The sequence below is a fragment of the Notothenia rossii genome (assembly GCF_949606895.1).
Source record: "Notothenia rossii genome assembly, chromosome: 7".
Lineage (NCBI taxonomy): Eukaryota > Metazoa > Chordata > Actinopteri > Perciformes > Nototheniidae > Notothenia > Notothenia rossii.
The window spans coordinates 14,182,789-14,208,201 of NC_136905.1; the positions used below are offsets into that span (position 1 = coordinate 14,182,789).

A 25,413-nucleotide genomic window follows, 5' to 3' on the forward strand; every position below is an offset into this window, starting at 1 on the left:
GCAGTCGCTCTCTCCTTCTCCCCTGGCTGGATGTGTGCAGCGTGGTGTCCATGTCCCCAGTATATATTTTTGTATCTAGATTTGTTTTGCAAGTTGGCTGGTGAGCCCTTTTTCTTTTTGTTAATTAAAAGACCTGCTTATGGCTTCAGAGATCAGTTTCCTCTCCTTTTTCTCGGCCGGTTATTTTTTCGTGTTGTTACTTCCCTTTGTGCCCCTGGATCTAAAAGGGAACGTAACACATATGATACATAATAACTTAAAATATGGGTTACATATTGCTTGCTTACAATAACTACCAATTGAGTTGTATATGTCTCTATAAGATGTATCTTCCTAAAGTATGTATTTATTATATTTAAAATAAGAATAATAATTAAGGCTGCAAGCAGCAATGAATGGGTCTTCGAAGATCTGCGCAGATTCGCTGTTGTCTGCAACTCGATGTGTCACGTAGATGTCTTCAGGACTGGACCATCGAGAAACATGTGAGTTTATGGGCTAATCGGACAATGTATAGGAGCTACAGCAACACCGTGATTCATGGCGAGGAATCTGTCCCCCCAACAACGGCTTATGATGACTCACAATTGGCTCAGATGTCTTGAGGGCTGCCTCGTTATCAAATACGAGTTGAGGGCCCTACCATTAACGGTCGTCTAAAGTCTGGTGATGTTTGGACCATTGAGTCCACATCGACATTGTGTTTTATGGCGAGTTTGTGTTTCCATGGCAACAGCATACTATGAGATGATCAGATTTGACGTAGAGCTGTTCAGGGCCGGAGCGTTAACTATCATGTGACGTTTGGTGCCTATGTACTTTTGACTTGTGTTTTATGGCGAGTTTGTGTTACCATGGCAACACCATACAACCAAACTATTTCAGTGACATCACGTACGACATCTTTTGAAGGACATCCTCACATACTAGAGTAAGTTCGCCTAGATGTATCTTCTATGACGGAATTCATTCTTCACTCCAGCCGTAAGTGGTAAGACGCATTCAGGCAACCTTTACAGTTTTCTAGACAGAACACTTCTTCCAAAGAAAAATTGATTATTTTACCTACGCACAACACAAGTCTACAGACTGTGTGCCATGGATAGAAGAAGCGCCCAGAACAACAGGGGAAACCACAGACCATTTAACCATGCAGCTGAAGCTGATCGAGCTTACGGGCAGATCCACTGCAGAAATGGCCAGATACACGGCCTTAATGAGGGTCGCGGTGCCTTTGAGGAGGAGAGGGTGAGATTCTTCCACAGCATGTGCATAGAAAAAGAAAGGGTCAAACGTCTCGAGGAGCTCCTGAGTTACTCAGGGTTTCCCCAAGAGCATAAAAGGCAATTTGACACCATCAAACAGCGTGGGGCTGAAATCTCTCGTCTGAATGAGAATATGGAAGCTGCAGAAAGCCAACACAAGCAGCAGCTGGACCAACTTGTTGCAAGGTATGAGGCAGACCAGAGCAACCAGGTGACAACTGACAGCCAGAACAATGATGGTCCTCTGCAGTTTGACGCAGAGACCTACAACTGCTGATGAGAAGAGGGGATGAACTCTTTGTGTGTGTGACACTTTTGGAGGATAAAAACAGCGCTCTGGAGGAGAAGATCGATGTGACAGAGCGTCAACACAAGCAGCAGCTGGACGAGAATGTGGCATGGCATGAGGCACAGCAACAGAAGCTCTCAGACCAGAACAACGAGACCAACCTGGTGACCTTCAACCTGCTGCAGAGAAGAGAGGAAGAACTCCTTCAGTGCGAGGAAAAGAACGACCTGGCCAAGGAAAACCAGAGCCGGGAGACTGAGTTCAAACAGGTGGAGGCTAAATTAAAGCAGATGGAGAAGGAGAAAGATCATCTGACCGAGAAAAACCTGAGCTGGGAGACGGATGTCAAACAGCTGAAAGACCAGATGAGAGAGCAGCAGGACATGTTCTCCAAAGACCTGGCCCAGAACCAAGAGCGCTGGGAAACCAAGGTTAATTTGAACCTGGCCAAGAAACACCAGAGCATGGAGACGGAAGTCAAACTGTTGGAGACAGAAGTCAAACAGTTTGAGGAGGAAATGAATGAGCAGAAGGAGATGTTCTCCAAAGACCTGGCCCAGAAACACCACAGCTGGGAGACCAAGGTTCATCTGACGGAGACACAACTGAAACAGGTAGAGGAGCAGACGGACAAGCTGGCTCAGAAAAGTCTGACTTGGGCAACAACTGAGAAAAAGATGGAGGAGGAAAATAAACTTTGCATGAAGCACAAGAGGATAGGCTTCTTCTCTCGCAGGAGGGAGACTGAGGATAGAGACGTCGTCTTGCAGAAAATGCTAGATGCAAGAGAAGGAGATGAGGAAAAAATCAAGGAGGGGGGAACCTGAGGCGAGAAACTCCTCCTCAGTGGAGACAGTGGAGACAGAGAAGGCTGCTGGTGATTCAGCTCTTGCTCCTCCATTTCCCTCACCTCCTTCCTCCTACCTCACCCCCCTCCTCCTACCTCCCTTCACTTTTTGCTCAGATAGGGTTTTCTCCTGATAGGAGGTTTTCCAGCAATCCATATTCATAGTTGAATAAGGATTAAAAAAAACATCAACACCAAGGTCCCTCCTCTATTTACCTCAACTCACTCCCCCTATAATGTATTATTATTGTTATTATGCACCTCACCTCCTTCCTTCCCCCTTACTCCATCCCAAACTCCATCCTCCATAACCCTCGCCTCCTTTCCCAAATTCTAAACTGCATCGCATGTTGGTTACTAAAGTACTTGACTTTACATGTTCAATTCCATTATATATATATTTTGTAATCTGTTCATTTCATACAAGCTGTTCAAAGGGGACTTTATTTGGTAGAAACATGGTGTCTCTCACCTCAGAGTATAATAACAAGACAACATTGATATATACCTGAGGTGATGTGCTTTTAATTCAACGACACAAACATTTAAAACCTCAATTAAATACAAATGCATAATTATTATCTGCAAAACGTTGGTAAAATCCTGCAAAAAAATCGTCCCTGTCAGGGCTTCACTAACAAATAGTTTATTTATCTTGAGAAGTAGGAACATTTCTCAACCCATTAATGGACACTAATCAAGTTAATCAAAACTCACATTTAAAATCACCTAATTATGGTATGGATAGGGATTAGGTTTAGGGTTAGTATGAATTGTACAGTATATCTAAAAAGAAGTCACTAAAGCTGTCTAATCTAAACACATGAAAACTTAATGCAAACAGCCACAGATTGTACTTCGAGGAGCTATACATATTAAAATGCTAACACGCTAAACTAAGATTGTTGACAGAGTAAATGCCTAGTAAATCGGGGTTTAAAATCAAATCTACTTTTAATTGTCACACAAACACAGCTCACACAGTGACATTTAGACTCACTATAACACTGCATTAAAAACATATTAGTATAAGAAGCAGTGGGCAGCTACCCAGTGCCGGGGAGCAAGGTGAGGGTCAAGTGCCTTGCCTTGCTCAAGGACACTTTGGAAGTGCCAAATATCAGCATGGCTGTGTCGGAAAACGCTCCATTGCTCCCTCATTTGCATACTTTAAAGTTGAATCAATATTAGACAGTAGATTGGGATTTCAGACACGTTATAATAATGTACACTATTGTGTTTCATTGTAGAGTGCATAAGGTCACTGTTTATTTAAAAAGTTGTTCCACTCTGCTTAAGAAAAGCCTCACTAAGTTTAGACAGCAAAACAGACATTGACATTATCATACATTTACATAATATGCATTTAAAACTGAGTCAAATAAAAAGTACAACACTTAGAAAGAGAGAGCATCCAAAGGGTCTGAGTTGAGGGCATTTGAGTTGAAATACATCTGTGGATGTTGGGGAAACAGTGTGACTAATGTTGCACCAAATATGTGGCTTCCTGTTCTGCACCTGTTGCTCCTGTCTGCTGAATGCAATGCTTAATCAAAGTTATACATTGTCCTGTATGTGTGTACTGTTAGCCTCATGGCAATGAGATGAGTTACACCCCTTTTTTAGATGGCAGGTTTTTTTTACAATGCTCCTGATGTTTCTCAGGCATCCATGGTATGTCTTAGATTGTGTTAAGTTTTAAAATGATCTATAATATAATGGCTGCGAGTGATGGAAATACATGATACATATAACATGGCACCACCATGTGGTCGACTGTGCAAATAAAAAGCTGGTAAATTGACTCAAAGGTTAAAATAATACAAACTTTATTACCCTTCTTCTCCTCGTTGAAATCAAAACAAAAAATTATGATACACTTCATAAATTACACAAGCAGATAGCAGAAAAAAACATTCATGCTCATGGCAGTCACAGTTTATATTACATTTAAAATACGTAAAACCTAATAGCTTAGAAATGACCACCAAACGCCACACAACTTCCAAAGTGAGAACCACCTGGCATACTTGAAAGTAGAGACATTTTAAGGTTAGACTGGCATAATGAAATGTTTGTCCAAAGGTCAAATGGCTATACATTTGACCTTTTATCTTTACGTTTTCTTTTTTTAATTGGTTGGTTAAATGTGTGGTAAAGCTTACCCAGTCCGCCTGATGCAGATTTGAGCTTTTTAGTGTTGCATGACTGAATATATTTGATTCAGTAATATTTAAATATCACTTGTTGGCCTTAAATTGAGTTTATATCATAAAATATTGGAGGAAAATGCAGGTGATTAATAGCTTCTCTGGGTAAATTTACATAAAGGCCTACTTAAAACCTTAAAACATACCAGTCCAACCCCAAATGACTCTCTCTTGTACAGTAACACATCCTGAGACCAGCAGTTCTAATGAAGCTGAAAGGCTCCCCAGAAGGTAAACTGGCTGTCTTTATCAAATTCTGCTGTGATTTCTAATCTGACACTGTCTCCCTCACTGAGGTTTTCAATCCTACTGATCCAGACGGAGCCGACTGTCGTTTCCGGAAATGTCCCCTGAATCAGTATACGTTCACTTCTACCATTCGTGGGATTTCTTTTCAAAGTCACAGATCGCTGTCCACGGTGCTTGCTGAAGTGGACCTGAGCGTAGATGAAGTAGGCGCTCCTCTCCTTGAAGTGGATGGATTCGTTACTCAGGAAGAGAGAGCGGGAGCAACAGCTGGGGTGTTCTTCTTGCCAAGAGTCATTATGAAGAACTGAAAGAGATTTGATTCACATTTCTTGAGTTGCGTAGCTATACAAACATTTTCACCTCACTTATAAAACTTTAGTCTTGAGACCTTTTGGGCTCAGATTGTATATCTTTTATAAACCAAAGCCCTTTGAAACAGTCACCTCAACGTTTCATCTCAACTTCAATAAAGACATCTGTTAAACAATGTTGATCTTACTATAATGGCTAATTTCCTTCAATTTTGTCAGACAAAGCATCCCCGAACAAACTGTCTGATGTTTGGCTGTAATTATACTGCAGGTTAGCAGAGCCCACATTAGAGCTCCGCCTCCGTTTTTTGAGGTTTTAAGAACCCACTTCACAGAGGAAAAAGATTGTGTGGTGGGAGGAACACAATGCATGAGACTGGAAACATGACAGGGCTGTAATGTCTGTCTCAGACGGTGTGCATGCAGAGGAATGGAGATCTCCACTTCATACTTTACTGTTAAGTTGTAGAAGTCGAAAAGGTAGTCAAATAACTTTTAATGTCCATACAATTCCCGACACAGGTTACATCCTATTTCCAGCTGAGTCCCAAACACTTTAAACAAGAGAGAAAAACCAAGACCACAGAAATACAAATACTGTTGTAACTCTGGCAAAACGTTTTTTTATTCACGTAAAACCCAATCACATTTCTCAAGACGATTGAGAAATATTTCTTTATTAGGGCTTTTTAATCTTACAGGGGCCCTGATTTTTGTGCCTCTAATGTGACATGCTACATGATTTAATGTTCAAAAAGGTCTTCATTTTTCTCATACTGCCTGTAAAGCAGAACCTCTTTTCACCCTCTGTCTGAAACCAGAGCTCAGTCTGCTCCCTTTAGCGTGACCTTTGGGATTTTAGCATTTGGAGAACATGTACCTACACAAAGACCAAAACAACACACAACAAGAAAGGGACAACCCCCCAAAAGCAAGAGGGCCCCTTTCATGATGAGATTTGACGGGCCTTAATCCAAATTCCTTACTTACAAATATCAGTTAAAGGATCCAAATCAGGAGCTACGTTGTTATTATTTACTCTGGTGCATTAACTTCTCTTCAATCTGCTGTGTCATCCTCTGCTTCCTTTAAAGTCTTCCTACACATTTCATAATGACTTGCAGCGTCTTTCAGAGAGCGTGTCTGAACTTGTTGAATAGGTATCTGTTGGTGTCAAATGTGGCAGCTTTTTTGTTATGTAGTAGAAGAAAAGTGACAGCAAGAGGGTTCACCAAAAAGGGAGAGGCAGGCCTTGGAGAACTATTCAGGCGATAAACTGCGATTACTCACACACACACACACACACACACACACACACACACACACACACACACACACACACACACACACACACACACACACACACACACACACACACACACACACGTGGTATTGGTGATTACATTTTATTCACCATCTTCCTTTCTGACATTCCTTGAAGTTTTATGACAACTTTTCATGTGATTAAGAATGTAACTTATGTACAACCTTGAGGTTATGAAAGGCGCTATATAAATTCAAGTTATTATTGTTATTATTATTATTATTATTATTAGGTACTTGTATTCAACTCAAGTGTCAGTATTTGTATTTTATGCTACTTTATAAATCTGCACTTCTACATTTCAGAATGAAGTGATCAATGAATGACTCTATTTTTATAACGCAGCTTTCTGTGTGACCATAGAACGTTTGTGTACAATTGGGGAAGTTCACGCTCTTCAAAGTTTTTGGCACTGATAAAAAAACCTGACACGGACTATTGATGTTATAGAAAGGTGATTTTTGTCATTGGAAATATATCAGACCAACTTCCCTTTTTTTCTTTACTTGACCACTTTTTTTGACAGAAACCAAAAACGAAACAGAGAAATGCAAAAAGGGAGGAATAAGGATTTTGGAATACGTTTGTCACCAAAGAAATGTGTGATTTGTGAGCAAGCTAATACAGAATAAGACCACAAACAGGAGTAAAGTAGTTACTTAGACTCACCCTATCTTCAGTTTAAAAATACATATACATGAAAATCATCAAAACTCATTAACATACCACACAAGAAGAAGGGATGAAAATAAATCTGAATAAACCACAAGAAGAAGTGAACTCACACTTGATTAGCTGGATGTACGAGGGAGTTGATCCTGAAAAACAACATCATTTACATGTTATTTCCTGATGCAATAACTGTGGAAATGTTCACAGCACATTTCATTGTTTTGAGTTATAGCAATAATATCTATCAGTTTGTTGTAACTTCTTCTCAAAGGTTTGAAATATTCTCTGTGAAAACTTACCGATCAACCCGGGTGGAGCCACAATACTGTTGACTGCCAAAAAAATAAAAGTGATCTGTTAAATCCAGCTTCACATTTAGCATGTTTTTATTTTTGTATTAACATAATGATAAGATCTCAAATTCTGCAATAATCTGAGGTTAGTTCAAAAGGTATTTTTAAAGTGAACGGTGAGATTTTGGCACCTACCTGTTGGACCTGTTGGACTGACATTATCTGGTTTCAGTGTAGAGACTTCTTCCTAAGAAATAAAAAACATCATCATCATCATCATCATCATCATCATCATCATCATCATCATCATCATCATCATCATCATCATCGTCATCATCATCATCATCATCATCCATGTTTCCCCTTTGGTAATAGAGAATAAAGGTTAAGTGAAAACCACATGTTTTCAAATAATCTATTTCTATTTGCATTTCCATAAACTTGGTGGGAAATGTGCATTTTGCTGATGATCCAATGGGTGTATTGAGTGTTTTCTAACTTTAAAGAATCCAATAAAACAATTAAGGAACATGTCATCTTTTAATTTTCCTAGAAAATATTTTACTATATTCACATTAAACTGAACATGTGGTGTGTTGTATGTTTCACATCTTAAGTAGACATGTACTACACTGAGACACCGACCAGTATTTCAAATATATCTCTTTAACTGCTTATAGATCTTGTTACTACCATCTAGAGGCACATACTGGTAATCTGGAATGACCTCACCTAACTTGTAAAAACAAAGATTTTATACAGACAGAGATAAACCAGGATTTGCTATGTAATTACATAAACAAATTGAAAGGCATCTTTTCAATATTTGATAAAGTTATAATACCATTTACAAATAACTTGTGGTTTTTATGTGACATCATGAGTGGAATTTCACAAGCACACTGACGACATGGCTTCAATGTGATGGTATGCAACTACAAAAACAATCACATGACATGTAGTCTATAAGAAGCAAACTATGCAGTCTAGCATAGTAGATTAAGACGCTAAATAGGTTACAAATGACAACTAAATCATACCCATGAGCAGCGAATATAAATTACATTGTATCTTCTCCTGTGACAGATGTGCTCACCTCAGTTAACTTTGGGTGGATTGAAATGAGAAGTGCAGCCATAACCACCATGGCCACAGTGAGGACGCCACACCACACCTGCAGGTACATATGAGAAGACCTCGAATCCATTCTGTCAAACACACACACACACACACACACACACACACACACACACACACACACACACACACACACACACACACACACACACACGTGGTATTGGTGATTACATTTTATTCACCATCTTCATTTCTGACATTCCTTGAAGTTTTATGACAACTTTTCATGTGATTAAGAATGTAACTTATGTACAACCTTGAGGTTATGAAAGGCGCTATATAAATTCAAGTTATTATTGTTATTATTATTATTATTATTATTATTATTAGGTACTTGTATTCAACTCAAGTGTCAGTATTTGTATTTTATGCTACTTTATAAATCTGCACTTCTACATTTCAGAATGAAGTGATCAATGAATGACTAATTTCAATTGACAGCTATAGTTGCCAGTTGTTTTTCAGGATTACGGTTTAATATGAAGAAAACATATGAATTTATTAATACATGAATTGTTAAAGATTAAACCAGCTTGTGAACCCTTACAAAGAAGCATTGAGCATTGTCACATTCAAGATGTGTGTGAGTTGTTAGCAGTCCCACTATTACCAATGCATCAGTGTTACCATCTAACAATGAGATACATGATAATCAATGAATCACAAAGGCAATTTCACACTGTAACGGGTACTTTTATGGCAATACTTAAAGTATATTTTGCTGAACAAATGGATCAAAACCTTGTTGTGTTCCCTATAAATCACATAGTTGCGTATGAGTATTACAGTAACATGACTATTTTATTTATTCATTTATTCATTTATTTAACAGGGACAGTGCACATTAATTAACATTTCTGTAAATTTGCCAGAGTTAGCCAAGAGACTATTTTTCATCTGTAGTCCCTGGACAGATTTTAAAACTCAACCTAAAACACATTATATTTTAAACAAGTAAATACAATAAATGTAAAACATGGAACACGCATTACTGGAATACTTAAATAAAACAATTTAAAAGACAGAAGAATAAAACAAAACAAATAAAACAAAACAAAAGAACATGTTAAAACACAGACAGTGGGTTTTAAGGAGCAGAGGATTGTGTCAGTGTTGGCAGAGCTGATTCCTCACTAACCATATTTTGTGTTTCGATTGAAATGAACTGATTGTAGATGGGATTGAGTTCCATTGCTGAGCAGCTTTAACAGAAAATGAAGACTGACTTAAATAACTTTTTCTGAGTGGAATAATGCCAACTCAGTAGAATACTTGTCAAACGTTGTAATGGTTATAGAAAAATAAGTACTTTCTCTAACCTCCCACATGTTTCAGCTGAGCTGTATTTCACACTTCGTGGGTACATGTACCATCAGCTCAAAGGACCTAACCTCAGCGTAGTGTTTTTTTTTTGGTCATGCATGTTGGTGTTTTGGTTATTTATTTGTAATGACTGTGACTGAAACACACTAAGCTGTTATCTGAGGCTGCTGAAATACCTCTGGTTATCAAGTGGATGTCAATCCAACTCCAGACTTTTATAGCTGCTTAGCATACTGGTCCAAGCACATTGCTCTGCTATACATTCCACTGTATATGATGTAATCTGAGCTGTATGCATTACACTGACTCAATGTATCGACTGTAAGCTGACAAATAGACTTATAACAAACCATTTTGCCTATGCCTGTGTGTTCTGCAGTGGGTGAAAAGACTCTTGAAAGGGATATTATCATACAGGACAGTAGTATCTGGATTCATCTAAAGAGTGTGTCCCAAGGTTAAGAACTACTAGGTTAATTATTCATTTAATAAATCCAAATAATGTGATGGCTGTTGATAAATATGTTTGATTCAGATGTTGACCTTTGACCCATTGTGCAAATTAAGCACATTTGACTCTTTTGAGGACATTGGACCAAAATGTGTCATTATTTCCATATTTGACCATGGTGAAAATAAAGCAGAGATACTGAGACAATGGCTCCATTTAATAATAAAAGAAAGAATACATAAATGATAATTATCTTGTCTACATACAACTGAATACAAACTAATAAAGACCATTATACTCAAATATATCTCAGGAATCTAAAACCATACTTTGACACCGCTTTAATAGAGGAATGAAATGCACTCATTACATCTTGACTCACCTAGTGTGTGTTGAGCTCTCAGAGTCCAACTTCATCTGCTCCTCTCCGAGACATGTGTCATGCTCAAAGTCAAGTCAAAGGCTGCCCGGGTTTTCCCTTTTACATGGGACATGTTGTGAACATGAGATGGAGTTTTTCTTTCCCTCAATAGAGAGAGTTGTGGTTGGACTGAGTGGAGGCTGCGGTGTAAGTGGCTCCACCCTGGGTTGGCAAGTTGAACTGCATGCAGGGAAAAACTGAGAAGCACTGAATAATACGTGTGACACTTTGATGGGATTAATGGGAAAGAAATGCTGCCTTAAATTCTCCAAAAATAAGAATAAGAGTAAAAGGGAAAGGAAAACAAATTGTCAAAAAGTTACATGTTGAATCAAATGTGTTGTATTTCTATGAAATTCCAAGTGTGTAGTGCAGCCCCTAACCTACACATTATTGTAGGTGTGGGTGGTTTTTGATTCCCCACGTTTATAGGTCACTGTCACACTTTGTCACCCAAACAACTATGAGAGGGGCTTTTTCTTCACACTGCATTGATCTGAGTTTGGCTGTGATGTGTGATGAGGAAATGCAGTGACAAGTTAAGTTGAGTAGGGATGGCTTGATACCACTTTTTCATGTCCAAACCAACAATGCTACCATGATGATCTGCCTTTTTTAAAACAGCTATGGTATTCCCCAAAAGAAAAGAAATAGTTCACATATGTTATTCATTACTGCGGTTTCTTTTCTAGTCTTCGCAAACAGAACATTGGGCAGCAATATGAATGGCCATAAACCACAACAACATTCATAGGGAAATTAAAAGTGCAAGTGGAAATCTGACTATTTCTTTAGAAAACAATGGAACTATATTTTTTTATTAAACTCAGAATGAACACTCTTACAGTATTTCACATGGAGATATCAGGAGGAGAAATCTTGTTATGAAATCACTAGTGAAAGTTGTGGTTGGGTTTTTAAAACATTATGAGCCAGATTCAGAGGGTCAATTTTCCATGTCACTTTCTTTTCACAGTTTTTGGTTTCATTCTCCATGCATGGGACATCCCCAACCAACCATTCAATGTTCTCTAAGATTATGTAAATGTCACCAATTATATCTGTGTCAAGTTCCCACAAATAAACCAACACATGCACACCTACACAAACAGCCTAACAGACAGGTGGACGAGATGAAGGGTGCTGTCCCTTCTCAAAACAACAAGCCTCCTGGACATCTTGCCTGTTATGCTAAAGTGTTTGATGAAAACACTGGTATTAGTTGTTCTTCTTGCGCATGCCCACGAAAGGATACTGGGATATGTCAATGTAGGAATTGAGGTCAAACAAAGATCTGACACAAAATGAATATGTAAGGTCAATGTGGTCAGAAATAAAGAACTGTTTGCCTCGAGACTCAACATATAGAAACCCAAGTTGTTCCTTAGTTGAGGTGGTGAGTCATTATGTCAAGTATCTCTCCCTAACAAGGACTGAAATGAGTGAGCATTTCAGTCCCACTGATTTGTGTTGTTCCATACATTGAGACATTGCTGATACAAGCACGTGCTTTAATATGAAACCATGAAAAGAACATCAAGCCCCAACTTTAAAATGCCTAATTTCATCAGCATTGGAAAAGCAAGGAAAATAATCTTGAATCAGTTTTGATCTACATTCAGTTCTATGATGAATTGTCACATGTCGTAATACTGTGGTAGAAATCCAAGGCTCTCATCTTGGCACAAATGAAATGGTATCAATAATGATCTACTAAGTAAATCATGTCATTCGTTGCTGTGATACCCGTAAGGGAAATGAGACTTCCTCTATTTGTCTGCAATTGTTTGTGATCAGGTCACCTCTGCTGAATGATGAGCTTTGTTCACTGTTACTTCATTTGGAGGTTTGACCTTCAATATTCATATTCATACATATTTTGACACCAGAAGGCTGTTTTCATATTCATCTGCTGAAGAAGGAAGGTTTCATCCTGCTCACCTTGAAACTGACTTTACAATATGTTGGTATAAGCATGAAGCCAATCCTGGCCCAATTTGTAACTTATTCAAGTGTGATGTGGAAACTTCAACATCTTGTGTCCCGCAGTTCAACTTTAAAAAGATACGTCTTTGCATATTAAGTGTAGTCCAAATAAGCTTCACCATGACTAGTTGCTGCAGTGAAATGCTGCTTAGACACTGATGCATTTGTATTAAGCATTTAATAATGTCTTCTATAATTACAGAGTGCTCATTTTTTCCTTTTTTAGGAGTATTTTACTTTTGCTACTTCAATTCCATTTTGCTATTAATACCGTTGGTGCTTTCCCCTTAAGTCGTTGTGATGGGCACGTACTGTCATGTAAAGGAGTGTTTCCATTGGTATTTTAATTGTGCTTGAGCAATTGGGGGAAAAATCAAAACAGGGAGTTGTGACAAAGAACAAGACGGCAAACTGGTCTAACGTGTTAACCAGGCAAAGACAATTAAAGACAAACGAGCCCGAGAAAGTCGATGATGGGATATCAATATATATTTTCTCGCAAATTTTTCTGCTACTAAGGGACTGTGCTTTGTTAACACAACACATGTACTCCTGTATACAACAGTTGCAGAGTTGGGTTGGTTCCCCTTTCCCCGAGACAAGACATTTCGTGATCACCTTGAGGAACAGTTGCTGTCCTAAGGAGCATAAAACAAACATATTTCTGCTGATAGCATCCTTCTGTTTGTTCTGAGATATACTCATCGCTTCCCGTAAGAGAGATGCATTCCCAATATAACAAAACAATAATGTAACAAAATATGACCAATCATGTTATATTATATCATATAATACAGTCCTTATAAACCATATTTTTCTTGGCATTTGTCAGAAAAATATGTAAATATATTTATATAAATGTGAGTGTGCAATCAGTGTAAGAACAGAAGAGAGTCGTGCTACCTTCATTCAAGTTTTGTGAACAGGTTTTTCTGTTCAGCTGCATCATGGTATTTCCCCGGGTTTTTTGGCAGGGTGGTTGTGGGTGGATACAAACCCACAAAAGGTGTTTTGGTTTTTTTTCGACTCGAGCTATATCATCTCTGGTTGTTTGGACCGAAAGTGTTAAGAATAATAAGTGTATGACAATAAAAACAACACCATGGGTTGCTTCACTTCTGTGTAAATAAAGCAAACACAACTAAATTAAGATATAATTTGACGTTTGTAAAATGCTTTTTATGGCTGCAATTAATGATTATTTTTCATTTATTGACTATTCTGCTGCTAATTTTCTTAATAAATAAATAATTTGTTAATTGTTTTCCAAAAAACAATGGACAATATCCATCTCAGTTTTTTACATTCCAAGGTCTTTAATGTCTAAAACTATCAATTTAAAAGGTATTTAATTTAATATGTAATGTCTATGATAAAACCGATAAAACACATAAAAGCAGGACCTTTGATATATATAAGTAGGCCTACGGAGCCCCTGAAGGTTAATGGAAAGAAAAAAAATATACATATATCTCGTGCGCACAAGATATTTTCTCATTCGCACGAGATACTTTCTCGCACTGATTGATTAATTTCACTACTCGTTATAGCTCTAATATTGGTAGTCATTCTTCCTATTGTATAAAGTAAATTAAATACAACATTTCCTCAAGCAATGTATCTCGTGCGAACGAGATATTTTCTCGTTCGCACGAGACACTTTCTCGTGCGAACGAGATCATTTCTTGTTCGCACGAGAAAGTTACCGGTGTGCCAAGTAGGAAGTGGAGCACACAGGAGACAACCGTTTCATTGCAGACTGTTATGTTTATGTGGGGATATGGCAGTGCATATATTATTTAATATCTTCCGAAAACGAATGCCCACACACACACACACACACACACACACACACACACACACACACACACACACACACACACACACACACACACACACACACACACACACACACACACACACACACACATATACATTACACACACACACGCACTCACGACCGGATATCTTATTCATAAAACTAATAATATGGCGTAATAATCGGGCAGTTCGATGTGTCTAACCATAAGAAAGTATCTTGTGCGCACGAGAAAGTATATCGTGCTCACGAGATTCATTTTTGTTCCCTCCATGAACCTTTAGGCTAGGGGCTCCGTGGTATATAAGAGACTAAAACTGCAATTTTATGACATTTTTGCATAACATAATACTTCTAACCAATTATGAAAATGGATGGTAATTCATTTTCTTTCGGACTGATTGATTAATTTAATATTGGTAGTCATTCTTCCTATTGTATAAAGTAAATTCAATACAACATTTCCTCAAGCAACGTTTTTTATTTTCCTTTATTTGTTTCACCGTTATACAGTAGAAAGATAAAATATTTGCATTCTCCTTTAAGATGTCCATGGCTCCTGTAAGACACTGTGTAGAACCAAGAGACAGTTAATTCAATCAACAAGGACAGCCCATGTTAAGTGAAGAAAATTCATAGAAACTGACAGCGGGAGTAAGATTTAATATTCATGCCTACCTCATTGTTAATATTTAGGTGCAAAACTCTGTAAATGGAGACATTCTTGTTAGATTCAAATAATATGTTTAGATTCAAAAGCATCCTCTTTAATTTGACTTATTTATCTAAACGACAAACCTTTTTCTTGAAGTAGTCTGACACTTGCAGACGCATTATGACAAGCCAGGTTACTTAGAAACACTTTCACCACCTCATGGTTGACGTCACTCTGCCGTGCTGGGGTAGAAAGCAAAGACAAGATAAGCTGGAACTTTATTAATCCCCATGTGGAAATTCAGTAGTTGTCAACACACTGCAAATGTTTTTGATGCAGTGGGCTGACAGTCTACCTAAGACCACTCACCTAGCAGCAAATGTAGAAAAATTCACACTATTTTCCAAAATAATACTCTGAACATATATACTAATATATATAATACTCAATTCTGAATTTGCCCTCTGGTGATCAACAAGGCTTATCTTATATTTGTAGGACCGTTCAAAAAACAGATTATGCAGGACAAGCTGTTTTTTGCAAATGTCATGGGTTTGTAACGTTAGTATTTGTTAATAGTATGGGAGAAGGCTAAAATTGGTATTATAATAACTTAAAGAGTAGTCTTACTGTTGGGAAAATACTGAATGTGCTCTTCCAATAGTAGTAGCACATGTAGTAGGTCATTTCTGACGTGGGTCTTAGCTAGGCTTTTTGACCCACGCAGCCCTGTATGTGATGACTACTTCCATTCGTGCAAGGATAATAAATACATGTATCCTGATAATGAAGACTAAGCCGGTGATGAGTGATATTTTCCGAACACTCACTATAGAGCAAGTATCTGTTGAGGGAGTCTTCTGAGTCCGTCTCCTTTAGAGGTGGTTTTACTTCCTGGAATATGATGCACTCGGGGCAGTTGGCCCACTTGCCACTCCAGAGGAGGGTCCTTTGCCTCGGCAATCCTGCATCAAAACAAGAAGACAGCAGCGGGGCAACAATTGTGATCAGTGTGAACAAAAAATGTAGAAAAGTTTGGATGAATTGAAGTAAATGAGGGCTTAATAATAGCAAACGTATGAATCCGTTAACAAACTCTCGCTGGTTTGAGGTGACTCAACACAATTGCTACATTGGCTTTGTACAAGACGCTTGGACATGTTTAAAAGAAAACATAGATATAGATTATGAATGCTTCAAACATCTTGACCTATTTACAAGACTCATTTATCCAGTAGTATGCTCACAACTTCCCAAACTCAAAACGTACTATTAAAAACCCCAGGGCGCGTTTCTTTGGGTTTTCAATTTGGGGGATGGAGTCTGAAAGTGGTTCTTGTTTTATTACTTGTTCTTGAGGCTCTAAACAAATACTACAAACGGGAAAAGGCTTCTTGTAGTAATTTGTGGGGCTGAGTTACGCAATGTCTCTCTTTGTGCGTAAGTTATACATATGTTGAATTATCTTTTTTTCTATGAAAGGCCAGAATGTAGTTTACCATAACAATGAAACATTTTGTAAATAGTCTTAGGCAAGTTAAACGTTGTAGTCAGGATGGAAAAAATGATTTGAATCTATTTTTCCCATACTACTTGTTCTACAATGAAAACAGCAATATTTAAGAATTAGGCAAGTTTGTTACAGTTGCTTTTACAGAAACACTCAGGGGTTTCCCCCCCTGCTAAGAATAAAAGAAACAAACGAAATCCCTTTAGTGCTTTGGGAGGAAGTTGTATTTATTTTAACATTGGCTTGAAATTCCCTTGTGCAACGCCTCTTCTGTCTCCAGGGCCTGTACCTGTTGATCCCTTCAGTTCTCTGTGCGTGTGCGTGTGTGAGTGTTTTGATCTGTAGTTTGAATCTGCAAATACAAATGGGGCTTTTACCTTCCAGTACAACATCATCTCTCTCAGGAAGTATATGATAGGTCCAGGTCTGTTTTATGCAATCATCTCCTCTAAAAGAAGATTTGAAAAACAAATACACCTTAAGTATGTCGCTGATTTATATTTCATCACAAAATGACATCATAAGATAAAAAAAGAGATAAAGTACTTTCATTTTTGAAACACACTTTCACATCTGTAACAGTTTCACCGCGTCACTTCCCTAAGTCGGGTATCTATTTATGATGTGTTGTTCTATTCATGTCCTGTTTTAACATGTTGTAAATCAGTTTCACCTCCTTATAGTTTTAATGGTAATATTCTTTCTTCATTTCATACTAGTTTTAGAAAAATAAGTATTTGATCTCATGTTTTATTCACTATAAGCTTATGTGTGTATTTGCTGCCTCACATGCGCATCTGTCCGGTCACCAGCAGTGTGTCATTGACCGGCTCCTCCATGGTGATCCACATGTTGTCCATTTCTTTGAACCTCTCGATGTCAGCCTCTCTCTGACCGACAGCTGCTTTGAAGTACCATTTCCCCAGAAACTGAAAGAGAAGGAGCCACAGAAGTTGACAGTGTGGGGTGACAGAAACGTAACCTATTTAAAGGTGTAAACCAACAATGCGGAAAAACATGATAACACTTACAGTATGAAATAAAAGAGGGGGAGGAAAGACTCTCTGTCGGCCCACATTCTGAATTTATCTCAGTAATGCATCTGCAGAAAATCCCATTGCTTTAATTATTCAATAATTCACTCGGGTTGTTTAAATCTTTAAACGTTTCTGAATTTGAAGTGGGGAAGAAATGAAGGCCTTAAATGTTTTTGAAAAGAGATATTTATAAACAAGGGTTATTGAAAGTGCTCCATCACTAAACTTTAACAAAAAATGTTTTGCTGTGGAGTGAACCGTAACAGTAACACAGCAACATTGAAAGGGTTCAAACATTCAAGCCTTTTTAAAAATGTGTTCAGTGATCTTTTCTGCATTTGTAATAAAAATGAACCCTGATCCATGTCACAAACTATTAATTGGGCCAGGAAAGTCCTTGAATTCGATTTTTAAGGTGGGTAAACCATTTCAAAAAATCTGAAGACTAACATTAAATTAGCTATGTGTCCCAAATTACAATTGTTCTCTTAAAAATGAGTTTCCTTGGATACTCATCCATACACAAAGGCATTGACATACATCATGCTTTCCTTTTTTCATAATAACCACATGAGTAGCTGTTACACTTTGATAAACAGAATATCTATATATTTGGTTTCTCACCTGCTGATGGTCGACAGTGTTGGCAGGCAACTGTTCAGGAACCGAACAAAGAAGAAAGGCCTGATACAACAGGCCATATAAACACAGAACATATGATAATACTGTAGCCAACATAACTGCAAATCAGAGTTTATACTTGACAATCAACCCGATCAGAATGTCTGTTTTTCCTCAGGGGACAATTTATTTGTGCCAACATGTCTAAAAGGAGAGTGGGTGTAGGTAAATGATTAAACATGCAGGGCCGTAATACCCCTGATCTTCAGAAGAAGCAATATGTGGATGAAATATGGCCAGTCTCTGTCCCTCTGGCTTTAGGTGAAACACATTTATAGTCAAATTAATAATTATTTCACTAAGCAAACTTGTTTTCAAATATCCTTAAAACCCTCCCCAAAGACTAAGTCACCGTCATATTCAGGAGGAGGCAATTTCTTTTATATCACTTCTAAAAAAGCTGTAAATTATAGAAAGTGTTTGAGTATCGACAAGAAAACCACCATGCTACAATCTCATGTATCCTTTTCGAAATATCAACAAGAAAAAACATTGTTAACTTGTTTGTTTGAGAATGTCCTGAATAAATAAGTCTGACTCTGTCGACATACATCTACTAGGAATCATTAACTACTTGTTCGAACGCAAAGCCAACTGTGGTTTTTATCACCTTGTTTTTCTGTCCTTATCAGGTTTTGAGAAACAGAATTGCTGACACATTTTTTACTCCTGAAAATTCCTTATTTTGGCCCATTAAATGTATGTTTGGATTCAACCTACTTCCTCATCTCTTATATAAATTATCTCGATGTAAACTTATATCTGAGAGGATGTTTCACTGCAGTTTTACAAATACTTCCACCAGGTGGTGTCAAACAACTAGCTTGTCTACACAGACATGATTTTATCTAAATTAATCATGTGTTTTTATTAATGAATATCAGTCTACTGTATTACGATTTATGTGTCATTGCAATCTGTTCATTACTTCTAGGTCTTGCATAATTAATTCGAAAAATATTTTTTACTTAAAGCTGTTCTACTAGAAAGATTGTGTTGTGCCTTGTTTGTTCACTTGTTGATTACCAGTTTGCAAACTTTGAATTTAATGTCATCATACTAATTAAGTGTGGATGTGATGCATTTACGGTTAAACAGGAAAATTAATGACACATTATTGAAGGCCTTGTTGGGTTCCTGTTTTTGAATATGACGTGTGTTTGGTTGCCCTTTGATTCTACAGTGACATTTCAACCATGTTATCTAGATAAGAGAAGTAGCACAAAAACACACCAAATCTTAAAGGTTTTTCTTGTTTTTTAATTCATAATATTATTGATGAAATATGTGCCACCTAGAGTTAATTCTAAGTGTTTAAACTAGAGTGATGTTGAATGTAGTTAGACACAGTTTTTCTGTCTTAAATAAAATGAAGGTGGAGAGGAAAGCATGAAAAGTCAGAGGCTGGGTAAATAATGTTTTATTAAATATAAATCCATTCTCGTGTGAGTCTGTGAATACTGGAAGGTTAGATGTAACCTAAAAACAAACAGCAGATAATATGTTCTAAAGTAGGCCCTTCTCAGTGCATTTACCTTATGTCAGATAGGGATTTGTAAAATTAAGATTAACCTTCAACATTTCACTCAATAATGATTAACTGCATTTTCAATGTTGGCCTTTAGTAGAACACAAACGTATCTAAATGCTACAACAGATTTGGTTATATGTGAAAGAATTTGATTGTTAGATCTAATATTTATTTTCATAAATTGATTCATTAATTCATTTCCTGGCCCTCAGGATCAGTGGCACAGGGTTGATGCTGGGCATGTGCAGTGGCTTGTTGTTCCCCCCTTGCAGATGGCATGTCAAATGCATCTAGGATTCCCCCTTCAGCACTGACACCAGCTCTCCACTCTCCTTCAGCTCCTTCAGTATGTCCAAACCACCGATCAGATCTCCTTTCACGTAGAGTTGGGGGTAGGTTGGCCAGTTAGAATAGGTCTTGAGCCCCTGACGCACCTCTTCATCCTGCAGAATATCAAATGTGTTATAATCTACCCCGGTGTCATTCATAAGCTCCAGTGTCTGCCTGCTGAAGCCACATTTTGCAGCCTCCTTGTTGCCCTTCATGAACACCATGATTGGGCTCTGGTTGATGATGGTTTTCAGACGGTGCTCCAGGGTGACAGCCTTTGGACAGGTGTTCTCCAGCTCTCCAGACTCAGCCAGCTCCTTCACTATATCCAGCCCTCCGACCAACTCTCCATTCGCATACAGTTGAGGGTAGGTGGGCCAGTTGGAGTAGGTCTTCAGCTCTTGTCGAACCTCCTCGTCGGAAAGGATGTCGAAGGTGCTGAACTGGATGTTGTGCTCCTTCAGCAGGCCCACTATCTGTCGGCTGAATCCGCAGCGGGGCTCCTGCGAGGATCCTTTAATGAAGAGCATGCAGGGCGCCGCGTTGATCAGCTTCTTCAGCCGCTGGTTCAGGTCCGTGGTGCCGCTGTCCACCCCTGTAGCAGCATTTCCGGCAACTGCCAGGCGCTCTACCTTCTTGGTCAGCTCAGGAGCATGGGCCCCGTCCAGGCGGTCTACTTTCTCCCCTCCCTTGAAGAAAAGGAAAGTAGGCACGGAAGCGATTTCATACTTCTCTGACACCTCCGGGACCGCCTCTGCCTCCAGCTTCACAAACGTGGTGTGCGTGTGTTCCTTCGCCAGCACGGCCATCACTTCGTTCATTTGGCCGCACTGAGGAGCCCATGCTGCCTGGAAGTGCACTACAGTCAGGCATTTTCCAGCTTTGGCTAAGAAATCCACGAACTGCTGATTTGTTGTCGCCTCCACGAGATTCGCCATTTTTCCTTCCTATTTGCTGCGCTTCCGGTGTCGGCCAACGTCACATCCGTGCAGCCTGGTAGCTTCTGGCAAGTACCAGAGCTTGTACTCGGAAGTCATTTGCATGTTATTTGGTGATAAGAAACAGCTGCATACACTGGATAAGTTGAAAGGATAGTGTGTCTTAAAAGGTAACCGTTATATATCTCACCACGGTCTTCGTGAAAAGAACAAATGTGATCGTCTCTGATGTATGTTTGTTTTAATGTTTGGCGTAGTTAGCATTAGCTTAGCCTCCTTTCTAACGCTGGCCATAGTTAGCTTCGTTGCCAACGTTTTTAGGTTAAGCTATGCTAATCCTGCTACCAAGCCGATGCTAACTAACGGCAGCTACTAACGGTGTTTGTAATGACTGTTGCCGTTACATGTCACTGTTGAATTGGGGCTGAAATGTAAAAAAACAGTGTCGTTGGCAGGCTTCGCGGGATACATACAACCTACGCTAACTTAGCTAGCGTTACCGTAAGAGCTGATGTTTAACTAACATTATTATGCTAGCTAGCAAGTAAACTTAGCTAACGTTAGCTGCTAAGCCTCTGCGGTTTAGTACTGCAATTAGACATGGCTTAAGTTACAAATGTGTATGCGTTTGCTGTTATTATAACTGATATTAAGAGAGCAACAATTTGCCAGTTTCGTAAAGATTGTTTGCTGTGGTGTAAAGTAACTTAAGTAGATGTACTCAAGTACTCTATTTAAGTACCATTTTGAGGTACTTGTGCTTTGCTTGAGTATTTAAATGTTTTGCTACTATGTACTTCTATCCTACTACATTTCCGAGGTAAATCGTTTACTTTTAATCCTCTTCATTAATGTAATACCTTTAGTTACTTTGTAGATTTGGATCAACGATTTGAATTATAATCAGCACCCAAATAAGACTTTAATTTTGATTGGACGGACTTTTACATGTTAGAGTATTCCTACACTCTGGCATTTCGACTTTTACTTAAGTACAATATCTGAGTGTTTTCCTACTCTGATTGTTTGTGTATATACGTGTTTGGTATTTGTAGAAGCCTGCTGATAATTTGTATTGCTTGGTATGATGTAGTGACTAGTTGTTCAGGCTGTTAAATGTTTATAATGTCAAAGAGGTCTTTCATCTAGTTGTTTTGACCAGGAGTTTAGACAAATCCTCAAAGACTTGTATGAATTATAAGACATGTAGAGGTTATTATACACATGTCCAAATAGTAACATTAAGCAGGCAAGCTAAACTTTAATACAAGTATTATTTTTCCTTTTCAAAGTGAATTCGAACGATTCAACAATAATAATTGTTGATACATTTTTCTGTCGATTAATCAGTTGACATCTAACTTGATATGGGAATGCAGCTATAGTCACACCACACATTTTATTCTTTGAATTAGTGCTGAAACTGTTTGCGGATTATTCAAAATGTCAACCAATCCCACCAAAATGAAAAAATATCATCAGTCTTCGTAGCAATTCACATTTGCTGCCTTTTCTCTAGCCCTAATTTTGGTAAAGGGAATATCTTTGTTCTTTGAAATAATGTATTTTTGATCAACATCAAGAGTTGAAAAAAAGAGAAGAAAATAGCCCATGATAAAAAAAAATTCAGACTAATTGGGAATAATAACTGTTTTTACTGTTGAAGAATGACATCAATCAGAGAACAATATGACTATTTGACTGACTAATTCATTTTTCAACTGTAACATGTCCTCCCTATTCTTATTCACAATTCTTTAAAAACAGATTTATGGGGTTGTCATAAAGTATTGCTAAAACATATGACACACTATTGTATGCTACAGGAACACCATGGAGGAACAAACTGCAGACATAGAGGTGACAGTCAAAACACTCGACTCCCAGAGCAGAACCTACACTGTTGGTGCTCAGGTAAGTTATTCTGTTCCTGTTGCAAACTCTGGAATGAATTCTCGTTTTTTGTCAGTGATTGCGGAAGTCTGACTCAAGTGTGTACCATGTTCTTATAGTTGACAGTGAAAGAGTTTAAGGAGCACATTGCCCCCTCAGTGGGTATCCCTGTGGACAAACAGAGGCTGATCTACCAGGGCAGAGTCTTACAGGAGATACTGACTTTGGCAGACTACAGTAAGTCAACGGGTTCTGTGCATTTAGTAACGGGTTCTGTGCATTTGGTTTTATTGTGTCGGTCAATATTCATATACTATTCCCCAAGTTATTGGATGCAATTCAGAATTCACCTAGACATTCTCTGGTGTCTTGAAACAAGTTGAAGTCAACCCACCATCATGTATGTACAGATAAACCATATGTCTCTGTTGTTTACCCAGATGTGGATGGCAAGGTGATACATCTGGTGGAGCGTGCACCCCCTCCACCCTCCCAGCCTGGCTCAGGGTCCGGAGGCACTTCAGCCGACAGCGGGCCCTCCTCTTCCTCCCATGGATCGTCACAAGGGCCTCCACATGATCGCAATGCTAACAGCTACGTGATGCTTGGCACCTTCAACCTTCCTGTGAACATCATGGACCCCCAGCAGATACAGGTAGGTCTGCCTTGTCACTTGGTAAGGGTTTTTAGGGCACTAAAGTGGAATAACATCTATTCCATACATCAAAGTGTGTTTATAAAAGTAAAAAGCCTTTTGTGGTTCCAGAGGAGTTAGTATAAGTGAGCTTACAAGACCTCTGTAGCACTCTCCATTTTTCAATTTTCCTGCAAGAGTTCCACACTATTATTTTAATATACATACTATTTAAATATGTATCATAATGCTTTAGTTTCAACAAATATTGTACATATTCCACAACAGAACAATTACTAAGTCAAATGTTCTCCAGGGGCGTATACTACGAAGCTGGTTCAACCTAACCTGGATATGTTTGAGTTAGCCGGTTGGCCTAATCCAAAACATACGCGCTCTCGCTAAACGGTCCTACGACGCAGGTTATCAAGTGGATCGCTCAAGCCAGCCGTGCCCTATCTAGTTAGATGCGCGTTCACATGAAAGGGGGGGTATTTGGAACATTCGACCAATCACAAACACTGAGAAGCATACTGACAGCGCAGCGTCATACTTCCTGAATGAAAAGTCAACAATATAATTAGACACATATGAAGACGTTAAACTTTAAACATCCATGACTTAAACACTTTATCCAGGATAAAAGCCACAGTTGCACCTGCAAGGTGAATACAGCTGGTAAAAGAAAAAGTGTTTGAATGCGTACGTTAACAGGTTTATGATATCACTGCCCCGTCTAAGACACGAGTGGATCTGACTTTAATTACATTTGTCTCGAGTGTTTCGTCAACTTAATGTGTCGCTTAAAATAATACTTCTGCATACAGTATGTGACACTGTGAGTGTTGCACGGCCAGATACGGCTCGGCTCACTCAGATAAGGAGATATATGATACATTACGATGTGATATGCCGCGGACTGTACTTAATGTTACTCTGATCCGGTTACTTATGTTGTGGCAGATATTTAAGTAAGCTTTCTTAACGCTAATGTTATAATAGTCAGATTGCTCTGACGAAGGGAGGTGATATTCTATTAATGTTCACGTTCACACAGTCGGTGATTTTTGCCGGCCGTCTTTCCTGCAACGGCAGCTTTTCTGTATTTCCTTTCTCCTGTAATATGACTTGATCGCTTTAAACTCCGCACACTGAGCTCTGATTGGTCAGCAGGCAGTGCTTTCACTGAGTCGATCTCTTAGCCTGCAACCTAACCTGGTCCCGACCAGGTTAGCCGCACAGCGTAAGTTACCATGGAGATCTAGCCTGCTAAAAAGAGAACCAGCTTCGTAGGACCGGAAACCCCGAGTTTTCCCTGAAGTTAGCCGGCTAACCGAAAAATCCTGCTTCGTAGTATACCCCCCTGGTGAGCTCCCATTGATTTCTGACAAAAACATGAACAACTTGAAAAGCAGACTTGCTTATTTAATTGATAATTATGTATTTCATTAATGTTGTCCAGCCATTATGTTTAATATCACCTCAGAAATTGGTCTTGCACCTCAAGTGTTGTTTACGAAGGTGGTTCTTCTTGTTTAGATGTCTGTTCAGCAGATGGTGTCTGGTATGGGAGAGAATGCCAGGAACGCCAGAGTCACAACCAGCAC

General features: G+C 38.7%; 4 protein-coding genes across 4 annotated transcripts in view; 1 reads left to right on the plus strand and 3 right to left on the minus strand.

Annotated features, from left to right (window-relative positions):
- Nucleotides 1-4,303: 4,303 nt before the first annotated feature.
- On the minus strand, nucleotides 4,304-10,850 carry LOC307047367 (uncharacterized protein). Its single transcript, XM_079694294.1, has 6 exons — nucleotides 10,754-10,850; nucleotides 8,557-8,668; nucleotides 7,656-7,707; nucleotides 7,467-7,499; nucleotides 7,281-7,313; nucleotides 4,304-5,164 (listed from the first exon to the last, which is right to left on the minus strand). Exons 1-6 carry the CDS (start codon nucleotides 10,786-10,788, stop codon nucleotides 4,815-4,817), a joined length of 615 nt encoding a protein of 204 aa, XP_079550420.1. The 5' UTR covers nucleotides 10,789-10,850; the 3' UTR covers nucleotides 4,304-4,814.
- Nucleotides 10,851-15,058: 4,208 nt separating this feature from the next.
- On the minus strand, nucleotides 15,059-18,638 carry apom (apolipoprotein M). The gene is made up of 7 exons (XM_079641618.1): nucleotides 18,424-18,638; nucleotides 17,552-17,691; nucleotides 17,140-17,210; nucleotides 16,083-16,217; nucleotides 15,396-15,494; nucleotides 15,276-15,303; nucleotides 15,059-15,166 (listed from the first exon to the last, which is right to left on the minus strand). Exons 1-6 carry the CDS (start codon nucleotides 18,535-18,537, stop codon nucleotides 15,290-15,292), a joined length of 573 nt encoding a protein of 190 aa, XP_079497744.1. The 5' UTR covers nucleotides 18,538-18,638; the 3' UTR covers nucleotides 15,059-15,166; nucleotides 15,276-15,289.
- A 1,246-nt stretch (nucleotides 18,639-19,884) lies between these two features.
- Nucleotides 19,885-21,399, minus strand: glrx3 (glutaredoxin 3). The gene has a single exon (XM_079694293.1). It carries the CDS (start codon nucleotides 21,277-21,279, stop codon nucleotides 20,302-20,304), a length of 978 nt encoding a protein of 325 aa, XP_079550419.1. The 5' UTR covers nucleotides 21,280-21,399; the 3' UTR covers nucleotides 19,885-20,301.
- An 86-nt stretch (nucleotides 21,400-21,485) lies between these two features.
- The window catches only part of LOC307046334 (large proline-rich protein BAG6-like), a 10,701-nt gene continuing 6,773 nt past the window's right edge, over nucleotides 21,486-25,413 (plus strand). Inside the window, exons 1-5 of the mRNA XM_079692732.1 lie at nucleotides 21,486-21,509; nucleotides 23,106-23,193; nucleotides 23,292-23,409; nucleotides 23,613-23,827; nucleotides 25,346-25,409. Coding sequence (XP_079548858.1) covers nucleotides 21,508-21,509; nucleotides 23,106-23,193; nucleotides 23,292-23,409; nucleotides 23,613-23,827; nucleotides 25,346-25,409 — 487 coding nt within the window. The 5' untranslated portion in view covers nucleotides 21,486-21,507. The remainder of the gene's footprint in view (nucleotides 21,510-23,105; nucleotides 23,194-23,291; nucleotides 23,410-23,612; nucleotides 23,828-25,345; nucleotides 25,410-25,413) is intronic.